Below are 12417 nucleotides of genomic sequence, written 5' to 3' on the forward strand. Positions count from 1 at the left end.
GATGCGAATAAAAGTCTATTCATGACTATTCATTTTGTGCTACACTCATTCATGTCCTAAAAGTTCACCACACTATATGAATATTATTGAATATTATTGTTCTGTAAGAGATGACCAGAAAGATGATTTCAGAAAGGCCTGGAGAGACTTATATGAACTGATGCTGAGTGAAATGAGCAGAACCAGGATATCATTATATACTTCAACAACAATACTATATGATGATCAATTCTGATGGATGAGGCCTTCTTCAACAATGAGATGAACCAAATGAGTTCCAATAGAGCTATATTGAATTTAACCAGCTACACCTAGCTAAAGAACTCTCGGAGATGACTATGAACCACTACATAGAATTCCCAATCCCTCTATCTTTGTCCACCTGCATTTCTGATTTCCTTCACAGGCTAATTGTACACTATTTCAAAGTCTGATTCTTTTTGTACAGCAAAATAACTATATGGACAAGTATACATATATTGTATTTAACTTATACTTTTATATGTTTTGGTCAACTTGCATCAGGGGAAGGAGTGAGGGGAAAGAGGGGAAAAGCTGGAACAAAAGGTTTTGCAATTGTCAGTGCTGAAAAATTACCCATACATATATCTTGTAAATAAAAAGATATAATAAAAAATGTTTCAAAAAAAATAAACTTAAATAAAAATTTAAAAAAATTCACCACAAGAGGTGCAACTGAGTACGTCTTTATTTCCATTCTTAAGACATTGACAAGTTATCAGTGGAGAACCCTGGTTGTCCACTTGCCATTTCTCATTCTTCAGTTGTGATTGGCCTATTTTTTCTTTATGTCAGGCAGTTCTTGGATGGCATCTTTTACTTCTATTATCCATTGATTTCATGATTATTTCTGTTCACAATAAAATATTATTTTATTTTTGTTGTATGTTTTTATTCAGTAACCCTCATATGAAAGTCTCAGGGTCAGAGTCTACCATGGAGGCTTAAACTTTATGCCAATCTCAACAAATCATTTCATCAACTTGGGTTCCATATAAAATATGTATTTCAATAGGGATAAAAATCTGCAAGTTCAAATAATAGCATTGAAGAAATGAAAAAAAAAAGATACAAACATTTATTTTGGCATATATAATAAGAGGTTTTGTCCTAGAGAAATGAAAAGAGCAATGAAGAGTTGGAAAGAATAACACTAACAATAATGACAGATAGCATTTGTGTAATGCTTACTATAAACCAAGCACTGTGCTAAGTAAGTATTTCACAAGTATTATCTCATTTGATCCTCACAATAACCCCTAGAGGGTGAGTGCTTTTAATATCCCTATTTAAAAAAAAAATTATATATATATATTTAAATGACTTCTCCAGGGTCACAAGACTGATAAATATCTGAGGCCAAATTTCAATTTTGGTCCTTCAGACACCAGACTGAACTGTACTATCTAGCTTTTTGCAACAAATTGAGAAACAAATCAGTCATGTCTTCATAGCTCCATTTTGGGTTTTCTTATCAAAGATATGGCCCAGTTCATTTTATAAATGAGGAGACTGAGGCAAAATGTGTTAAATTTTTTTATTCAGGATGTCTAGCAAGACAGCAGATTAAAGTCAGGAACTTGCCCAACCTCTTCCCCATATCACTTCAAATGCCTTTAAATAATGACTCTAACCAAATTTAGAACATCAGAATATCCCAAAAGACAGAGGAGAACATTTTCCAGCTAAAGAAAACTTACAAGATTATTAGAAAAAGTCTGTGACACCAGAAGGGAGTCTAGCATGCAATTCTGGTGCAGGCCACATCAGCACAGCCCTGGACAAAGCCTGGACTCTGACCTGGGCCAACCTCTAGCATCAGCATGGTGGAACCTCTGAATTAGCAGAAGCACTGGAAGCCTCTGGACTTCTTGGCCCAGAAACATCAGGGAGTACTTGGAAGGTCAGCGGAGAGGGTCTGTGGCAATAGAATGGGAGTCTAGTGTGTAGACTCCAAATTTATAAAAAATAAGAGCCATGTTTATGACCCATTTGATAAATGATCAAAAGATATGATTTATGCTCAAAGGGATATAAATTCATGCACATCCTTTGACTTAACAATACTACTACAAGGCATGAATACCAAAAGATATTTGGGGTAAAAAAGGAAAATGACCTATAGATATAAAACATATTCATAGAAACTCTCTTCACAGGGCAAAGAAAATTGGAAATTGAGTAGATGCCCTTCAATTGGGGACTGGTTCAATAAATTGTGGTATGTGTTTGTGATGAGATATTATCTTCTCTGGGAAATGATGAGCAGGATGCTCTCAGGGGAAAAAAAAAAGTTGTAAAGTCCTCCATTACAAAGTTAAATGTACTGTATACAAAGTAATAGCCATCTTCTGGGATGGCCAGCTATAAATGATTTTGCTATTCTCAGTAGTACAATCATTCACAACTACTCTGAAGGACTTATGATAAAATCCAATTCATACCCAGAGAAGGAACTGATCATATCAGAATATAGATTAAAGCATTCTCTCTTTCTCTTCCTAGGTCTCTCTTTTTAACTTAATTTTTCTTGAGAGTTTTTATTTTAATTAGGATAGGAGATCTATGTTTTCTGTCACAACTTGACTTTTATGGAAATGTTTTGCATAATTTCACATGTGGTTTCTTAATTATGGGTAGGGACAAGGAAGAGAACCTATAACTTAAAAATTAATGTAAATTTTTTTTTAATTTAACTTGGGTAAATATTAAATAAATAAAATAAAATATTTGCAAGTAAAGAAAATATAATAAAAGTTGCTTGCAAAGAGGAAGAATACATTTTAGCAATCATAGAGGAAAAACTGGTTTTGGATATCCAATGAGAAAAAATAGTGCTTTTCCCCTTAATGCTTTTCTTAAAAAAAAAAAAAATAAATAAATGCTTAACTGAGAAAAAAAATAATTACTTACTTAGGGCCACAGAATTAGTAAGTATATGAGGTCATATTTGAATTCAGGAAAATAAGTCTTCCTGACTGCAGGCCCAGTGTTCTATCCACTTTGCATCCTGCCTACCCAACAAAAACTCTTGGGTTTGATTGAGGATCCTAACAACTAAGCTTTAGAGTTCTACAAAATTGGAAAAGCCAGTGGTTCGGAAAGAACTTCCTGATAATTATTTGGAAAAATTTTATATTTTAAGAAGAGGCCTGTTTTAATGACCTTCTAGCTATAAGATTCTACATTTGATTTTCCAAGAGCAAGATAAGACTTTATTTGACTGTATATCTGTGTTTCCAATGGATACAAGAGAAGAGAAGGGTATGAAAGGATGTAAATGGGCATCATAGACAAATAGTCTATTTATCAATTTTGGACAGTTATATTGTAATATTGTAATGTGTACTATATAATCTTGTCTTTGGATTTTCCTTCACTTTGACATATTTCAATACCCCACCCCTCAAGGTACAAACACTTATATAATCTTGTCTATGGGACTGGATTGTACATATAGTTGGATGGATTCTTTTTTTGACAGAAAATATATAATCCTATGGCTAGGTCAGAATCTTACTTCATTATTAATCATGGAATTCTCTTGGCATTCTGCTTATTGCTGACTGTCATTGTCTCTGTTCTGTGACTATCTCAGATTCTTGGTTAACTACTTGCCTTAATTTGTAATAACTGTCCTGTAACATATGTCTTACTAATCTAGGTTCTTATGTTCTCTGGAAATAGTATAGGTTTTTTTTTTTTTTTTTTTTTTTTTTTTTTTTTTTTTTTTTTTTTTTTTATTATTGCCCATATATTGAGTCCTTGACCCTTATCTGATGATTGTTGGGCTGCTACAACCACAAAAATCCAGCATAACTGTAACTCAGTTTATGGATTTAAAAAAGCATAGTTTTCTTCATGTCACATTCTACATGTTTTCTTATGTTTCTGGTATATTGGATAATAAACATATGCCACTGTATAAGGACATTTTTACAAATCAGAATTTTTGAGGCTTTTTGCAATTTTTTTTCCAAATTTGCCAAAAATATGGAAAATTCAAACCTAAAATATCCAACAGATTAAAAATAAGAATTTTGATAATTCAAGAAAGTTATTTATACTATTGTGTCATGGGGGAAAAAATTATTTTGTTCTGACATTACCATTAAGAATATGGGTGAATCATTTTGCCATTCTGAGCTGTTGTGTCTTTGTTTATGAAACTGTGGAGGTGAATCTCAATGATCTCTAAGGCTCTTTGGACCACTATAGTAGACCCTATTCTATAGTAAAGACTAAATAAGCAATGATCGGTGATCATCCTTGAACAAGCAATTTGGATTCACAGACCCTGATTTTAAGTACTAATGTAAGCACATTAACTCTAAGGATGATTGTTGCTTCAGCGCATATACTAAATCACTAATTATTTTGTGTAACGATTTTAACTTTATTATTGTTAAATATCAAAATTACAAAGAACAGTTACTAAATGAAAATCATGCTTTCTTTTTGTTTTGCCTTTTTATTGCTTATTTTAACAGGTGTGTATCTGCCATGAGTTGTGTGTGGCAAAAACATAGCGGGGCGGAGCCAAGATGGTGCAGAAGATAAATGCAAATTTGTAAGCTCCCTTCTTCCCTTAATACCAATTAGTTAAATCAGCCTCAAAAATAACACTGGACTGATAAAAACCACAAGGATTAGAAGCACAACTTACCAGCTGAAGAGAATCTGAGATTTCAATAGACAAGGTTGGCTCTGAGGGGAGGAAAAGAAAAAGACCTGCATATACAGGGTTGGACTGGGTGCTAGCTCACTGTGCCGATTGGGCTGGGGAGAAGTTTGGGATCAGAGAAGCCACTGAGATAGAGGAATTTGGCACAGGCTGTTAGCTCTTCTCTGATTATAAAACAGAAGTTCAGAAGAGAAATCAAGCCACTTTAAAATATAAAGCCAGATCCTAGAACCACCCCAATCTGGAAATGACCTAACAGATCTCGGCACGGGCTTCTGCTGCCCACAGCTTCTCCTTGGGGTAGTTGAGAGCCTGAACAGCAGGGACACATCCCGAGGCAGCCTCTCATCCACATAGTGCGGGGCTCAGCCTGAGGCAGTGTAATTCTAGCAGCAGCAGAATTCACAGAGAAGTGGAACCTTTAAAGTAGGGACCATGGTTTCCAGGCAGACCCTTCCACTTTGAGTGTAGGAGCTTTTCATGTCACCTGTTAATATCCAGGCCCCACAGGAGGCATTGGCTAAGGTTTGTGATGCTTTCACTGTTCCGCCGCTAGCCTCAAGGAGTAACTAGGACACACAGAGGGGTCCATCACTGGGCACTCCTCGAAGCTGCAGCAGTGCTAACCACCTCTGAGGCATTTCTGGGGAAGGGGGAGGGGAACTCTCTCACAGAGCTCTCTCTTAGCTCCGGCACAGGACTTGCTGTATCCATCTGGTCTGGGAGGAAGCTGGTAAATAAATAAACTTCTTACCCCAAGGGCAAACTCCAACAGATTTTTAACAATGAGTAAGAAGCTGAAGAGAAAGATTGACTCCTTCTACAGAGAGAAAGAGTGGGTATCCAACCCTGAGAAATTTAACAGCAGACAGTCTCCAGATAACACCCTAAAGAGGAATGATACCTGCTCCCCATCACATAACTCTCTCCTAGAAAAGCCTATTAAAAAGTTAAGAGAGTTTGAAGAAAAATGGGGAAAAGAAAGAGAAGCTATGATAGAAAATAACAACGTCCTGAAATTTGAGTTGGAAAAAATAAAGAATTTACAGGAGGTGCAGGGAAACAAAATGTGTGAATTAGAAAAGGTTAAAAAATCACAGGAAAGTAGGATTTCTGAACTGTAAAAAGAAAATAACTCACTAAAAAAATTAGTGAAATGGAAATAAATTCAACAGAGTAAAATAATTAATTTAAAAGCTCAATTGGGCATATACAAAAAGAATTTTAAAATGTGAATGAAGAAAATAACTCATTAAAAATCAGGACAGAACAAATAGAAATGAATGATTCATTGAGAAACCAAGAATCAGTCAAACAAAACAAAAAGAAAATGAAAAGCTGGAGAATAACATCAAATACTTACTGGGAAAATCTATAGACCTGGAAAAATACATCTAGGAAAGATAATTTGAGGATCATTAGACATCCCAAAAAATATGATAAAAAAAGAGCCTAGATTCTATTTTACAGGAAATCACCAAAGAGAACTGTCCAGAGATAATAAAAACAGAAGGGGAAATAGGCATTGAAAGAAATCATCGAACACCTTCTGAAAAAGACCCTAAAAAAACAACTCCATGGAACATTGTGGCTAAGATGCAGAACTACCAAACTAAGGGAAAAATATTGCAAGCAGCTAGGAAAAAACAATTCAAATATCAAGATATCAAAGTACCACAATAAGGGTCACACAAGATCTGGCTGCCTTCACATTGAAGGATCAAAGGGCCTGGAACGTGATATTCCGAAAGGCAAAAGAACAAGGATTACAACCAAGAATAAACTACACAGCTAAGTTAGCATTTTCTTCTACAGGCGAAGATGGTCATTTAATGAAACAGAGGAATTCCATTTGTTTCTAAGAAAAAAACCAGACTTAAACAAAAAATTTGATATACATCCACAAGACTCAAGAGAAGCAGAAAAAGTCAAAAAAAACACTTGAGAACTTTATTTTTGTTGTGAATATACAGTCCACATGGATAATTTGATTTTACTGATATAATATAAAAAAAGGTAAGTAGTACAGGGAAAGGGATAGTATAAAAAAGGGGGAAAGGGAGATAAAAAAAAAAAAAAAAGGAAACTACATCCCAGGAAGAGGCATAGGAAATCTACCACATCTGAGGGAATTTAGAGAGGGGGAGAAACATTGTGTGAATCTTACTCTCATCAGAGTAGGCTCAAAGAGAAAATAATTGACATATTTGTTTTTCAGAAAATTCTCTCTCACCTCATTAAAATGGGGGAGAGGAAAAGGAAAAAAAGAAAAAGGGAATAAGGGAAGGATACAAGAAAGGGGAAGGTACTTAAAAGGAGGGGGGAGGGATGCTAAAAAGGGAGAGCTGTGCATCACAAGTGGGGTCTATAAATTAAATATTGAGGAAGGGGTTTCAGGGGGGTCAAAGTATTAAAAAAAGCATAATCAGGGGATAATATGATGGCGGAAATACAGAATTAGTAATTTTAACTTTAAATGTGAATAGGATGAACTCTCCCATTAAATGGAGGTGGATAGCAGACTGGATCAAAAGTCATAATCCTACAATATGTTGTTTACAGGAAACACACTTAAAGCAAGGAGATACATAAGAGTAAAGGTAAAAGGTTGGAGCAGAATCTATTATGCTTCACGTAAAGCCAAAAAAGCAGGAATTGCCATCCTTATCTAAGATCAAGAAAAAGCAGAAATTGATCTAATTAAAAGAGATAAGGAAGGAAACTATATCCTGTTAAAAGGTAGCATAGACAATTAAGCCATATCAATATTAAACATATATGCACCAAGTGGTATAACATCTAACTTCCTAAAGGAAATGTTAAGAGAGTTGCAAGAAGAAATAGACAACAAAACTATAATAGTGGGAGATCTCAGCCTTGCACTCTCAGAATTAGATAAATCAAACCATAGAACAAATAAGAAAGAAATTAAAGGGGTAAATAGAATTTAAAAACTAGGAATGATAGACCTTTGGAGAAAACTGAATGGTGACAGAAAGGAGTATACTTTCTTCTCAGCAGTTCATGGAAACTATACAAAATTGATCATTTATTAGGACACAAAGATCACAATATTAAATTCAGGAATGCAGAAATAGTAAATGCCTTCTTCTCAGATCACAATACAATAAAAACTACATTCAATAAGAAGTTAGGGATAAATAGACCAAAAAGTAATTGGAAACTGAATAAACTCATATTAAAGAATGACTGGGTGAAACAGCAAATTATAGAAACAATTAATAATTTCACCCAAAATAATGACAACTATGAGACATCATACCAAAATCTGTGGGATGCAGGTAAAGTGGTAATAAGGGGAAATTTTATATCTTTAGAGGCTTATTTGAACAAAATAGAGAAAGAGAAGATTAATGAATTGGACCTGCAACTTTAAAAAGACCAAATTTAAAACCCCCAACCAAAATCTAAACTTGAAATACAAAAATTAAAGGGAGAAATGAATAATATTGAAAGTAAAAAAAATTACTGAATTAATAAATAAAACCAAGAGTTGGTTCTATGAAAAAGCCAATAAAATAGATAAACCTTTGGTAAATCTGATCAGAAAAATGGAAAAGGAAAATTGTTAGTCTTACAAATGAAAAGGGGGATCTTTCCACTAATGAAGAGGAAATTAGAGAAATAATTAGTTATTTTGCCCAACTTTATGCCAATAAATTTGATAACTTAAGTGAAATGGATGATTACCTCCAAAAATATAGGCTTCCTAGATTAACAAAGGAGGAGATAAATTGCTTAAATAGTCCCATTTCAGTAAGAGAAATAGAACAAGCTATTAATCAGCTCCCCAGGAAAAATCCCCAGGACCAGATGGATTTACATGTGAATTCTTCCAAACTTTTAAAGAACAATTAGCCTCAATGTTATAAAAGTATTTGAAAAAATAGGTGATGAAGGAGTCCTACCAAACTCCTTTTATGACACAAACATGGTACTGATACCTAAACCAGGTAGATCAAAAACTGAGAAAGAAAACTATAGACCTTTTTCCTTAATGAATATATATGCTAAAATTTTTTTTTTTTTGCTTCCAAAGGGGTTCATTTTATTGCGAAAAAAATTCCAAAAGTTTATATTATGACTTTTCAAATTACCAAAATGCTTGACAGCTTAACTCTCTCCCCCAAACCACTGCATAGCAGCAAATAAAGTCCTAAAAGTGGTTCTTTGTAATGCTGCCTTAAAATGTTGTCAAAACCCCAAATGATCTTATTGGAGCATACCAGAGGTATTAAAATAACCCAAGATGCTTTTAACCATATGCTTTACAAATAATTCTTGTGCACAAATTTTCATTGTATATAATTGCCAACTTAGTGCTTCCCCTTGTAAGACAAACTCACAATCACCCACCCACAAATGTGGACAACTCTAGCATTTTATTTAATTTTTTTTTTGTGAAAACACCAGAGAAGTAGTTCATCTGATAACCAACAGTAGTTATATTACAGACTACCCTTCCTCAAAGGCTTTCTTAATGCTTCGAGTAAGCTGCTTATTTTTTCCCTTGCCTTATGAGAATTTTTAATGCATGAGAAACACTGGAATCTAAATTGATCTTTCTCCCTTTATGAAACATATACAGCAGAAATGTACATAAAGACATTTTACAGACATAAGTGAATTCATCAATTCCAAACTCATCAGTTTTTGAGAACCAACCACTAAATGAGTGGACATAAGCTTATCCCCCTCTATAAACTACATGAAAGAGATGAGACCTGAGTTTCAGATCAACACTTTTGCAGAACCATCTCCCCATCAATTATGCTTAGTGCAATAAACTTCCCATTTACTCTAAATTCCCTTTTTCTGAACCCAAACAAGACCTTGTATTCCTTAAATACCATTATAAACTTCATGATTTTCACCAATCAGTATGCCTGTTTCCATGAGAAACCAGAAGCTCCTACTTGTTTAATTTCTTTCTTCTTTTATACTGTACAATTTTTTAACATGTGCTGGACCTCCAACCTTACTGTATAAATGACAGAAAAACCATCCAGCTACAGATTTAATGTTTTTCATTAAGTTTTCTACTGTAGTTCCTGATCACATGCAGCACCCAACATCACCTTGAAGTGCCGGATATAACTGGCAGTGGCCCTGACAAAGTGAATTTCAGACCTCCGGCTCTTTTGAGTTGTACCCAGTGCTTAGCAAAAGCTTGACTTTTCAGGGCATTCTGTGCTAATAATGGTGGCACTTGTCCAGAGCTGGTACATCCCCTTGAGATTAGGGATCCCTAAAAGTACCAGTGAGAGAATTCTCCTATGTCCTCCTCTCCTGCAAACAAATGGATGGAGACACATTAGTTCTCCAAACCAATACACATGGTGGTGAGGTCAATTCCCTACCTAGTCCCACCTTTTCTGGTTCTTTTTTTGTTTTCTTCTTTTTTTGCTGTGAAATAGGAGGGATGAAAACCTAACCTGAGTTACAAGAACCAAAGACAGTGGAGGCTGCAGAAGGAGGCAACCAGGACTAGCTGGGAGACTCCTCCTCCCTCCACACCCAATGAGTGGGTTTCACCAAAAAACAAAACAAAACAAAAACCCAAACAAACAAAAAACCCACCACCACAACAAAAACCACACACACACACACACATACAGACATACACACTCACACAAACTGGATTTACAAAATCCATTCATCCAAAGGTGGCAGAGCAAAGGGGAGGGATGGCACGGGAAGAAAAGCAAAGTGTTCAAATCAGCACAGGCACAGGGCTGGCAAAGGCTAGAAAACAGCTGCAGAAAAATCTGCAGTCATCGAGATGCGCAACAGCATTAAAAATCCACATCTGGCGTCAAGAAGATTCTGGCCTACACTCACAAGACAGTAAAACTCCAGATCCCACAGAAAACAACGGGAATGTGCTGAAGGCCCTTGGCAGGGTGAGTCCTGCTTTCCCTGGGTGAGGGGAAACTGAGGAAGCCACCACTAGTGCCTCCCCCCAAAGCCATCCCTCCCCTTGGAGGCAGCTCAGTGGGCAGCCTTCAGTTTGGCAGGAGATGGGTGAGGTGAGGGGAGCTTTTCGGCAGAAGCTGAGCTGCTCAGGGCAGACTGCAGGTAGACTGTCTTGTGAAAAAGTCTGTTGCTTAAGAAGACCACCAAGGAAAAGAAACGTAACTGGAAGAGGTACGCTTTCCCAGGAGTCTTCGCTTCATTGGCGCTGATGATGAACAGAGGAAAGAGTATAGAGAAGAGGCAGCCACTGATGATGTAAGAAGACTGCATTGCTGTGAGGAAGGCCAAGGGTAGACCAAATCCAAAGTAGTAAGGCCAGTTCCTTTCAATGTTGGATAATCGCTGATGCATTTCAATTCCTTTGTTGAACCAACGGTACTCAAAACAATAAAGTGAGTAGAGAAGAGACATGTGCAGGAGACTGACCAACTGGCCAATGAGATGGATCGGGAATAGACTGACAAACATGCCCTGGATCAGGAAAAGAGCCTGTAGTAAGAGGTTAAAAAGCATGTCAGCGATGATCTTGCTGACACTTGGGAATGGTTGAGGTTTCCTCCCAGATACCTCGAATGCTAGGTCAGCAATATCCTGAAACCATATGGCATTCACCACTTTACTGAGCACAAAGAGGGGGAGCACCCACAGAGCACTAAAGATAGAGGTGAGGATAAACTCCAGCCAGGACCAGACATCCCCATGAAGGGAGGGATCTCCAATAATTTGAGCTGTTACTGACTGAAGCACAGGGATAAATACTCGGTAAAACAAGAGGAGACTCAGCCAGAATACTCCTCCATTCCAAGCACAGCACTGGAAAATTCTGCTCACTATCCTTGGCTCACTCTCCTGCTTCCGCTCCTCACTTTGGGCTCTTCTCTGTGCTAGAACACTGCTTGCCCTTCTTCGACGCTGCTCTTCTCTTTTCTGTTGGATCCGGGCATCCAATTTGGAGATGGTGCAGATGCCCCAGATGGAGTCCTTGATTCCCCTGACAAGATCATGGAGAAATGTTTTGACACTATCAGCCATCTCTACTTCTGCATCACTTCTACCACCCAAACTATCAACTACAAGGAGAAGGGAAGATAAGGACCCCAAAATCTCTCATCGTGAGGAGCCTGAAAACACAGAGCCTGCCCGCGGCCCCGCTCGGCTCCCTTGGCCCCGGCTGCCGCCACCGCCGCCGCCGCCCGCCGCCTTCCAGCCGGCGCCGCTCCCCAGGCCGGGGCCGCACCTCCCGCACTGGGCATGCCCGGGCTGCACGGGGCAGGCTGGGGATATGCTAAAATCTTAAAATAAGATATTAGCAAAAAGACTTCAGAAAATCATCCCCAGGGTAATACACTATGATCAAGTGGGATTTATTCCAGAAATACAGGGCTGGTTTAATATTATGAAAACCATTAGTATAATTGACCATATTAATAATCAAATTAATAAGAACCATATGATCATCTCAATAGATGCAGAAAAGGCATTTGAAAAAATCCAACATCCATTCCTATTAAAAACACTTGAGAATATAGAAATAAATGGACTTTTCCTTAAAACAGTCAGGAGCATATATTTAAGACCGTCAGTAAGCATAATATGTAATGGAGATAAACTGGAACCTTTCCCAGTAAGATCAGGAGTCAAACAAGGTTGCCCACTATCACCATTACTATTCAATATTGTATTAGAAATCCTAGCCTTGGCAATAAGAATCGAGG

At 36.9% G+C, this 12417-nt stretch overlaps 1 protein-coding gene across 2 annotated transcripts; it reads right to left on the reverse strand.

Moving 5' to 3' along the window:
* Positions 1-9278: 9278 nt before the first annotated feature.
* Positions 9279-11939, reverse strand: LOC141550975 (etoposide-induced protein 2.4 homolog). Of its 2 annotated transcripts, XM_074282142.1 has the most exons (2): positions 11064-11939; positions 9279-10951 (listed from the first exon to the last, which is right to left on the reverse strand). In XM_074282142.1, the coding sequence occupies exons 1-2, from the start codon at positions 11732-11734 to the stop codon at positions 10834-10836; spliced, it is 789 nt and encodes a 262-aa protein (XP_074138243.1). In that variant the 5' UTR covers positions 11735-11939; the 3' UTR covers positions 9279-10833. The 2 variants fall into 2 exon arrangements, with proteins under 2 accessions (XP_074138243.1, XP_074138242.1); XM_074282141.1 differs by having other exon boundaries at positions 9279-11935.
* Between the last annotated feature and the right edge of the window lie 478 nt (positions 11940-12417).

Source organism: Sminthopsis crassicaudata, chromosome 1, assembly GCF_048593235.1.
Source record: "Sminthopsis crassicaudata isolate SCR6 chromosome 1, ASM4859323v1, whole genome shotgun sequence".
NCBI classification, from domain to species: domain Eukaryota; kingdom Metazoa; phylum Chordata; class Mammalia; order Dasyuromorphia; family Dasyuridae; genus Sminthopsis; species Sminthopsis crassicaudata.

Bases quoted from the DNA above. Each gene is read 5' to 3' on its own strand.
- LOC141550975 (XM_074282141.1), bottom strand. From the start codon at position 11,734: ATGGCTGATAGTGTCAAAACATTTCTCCATGATCTTGTCAGGGGAATC.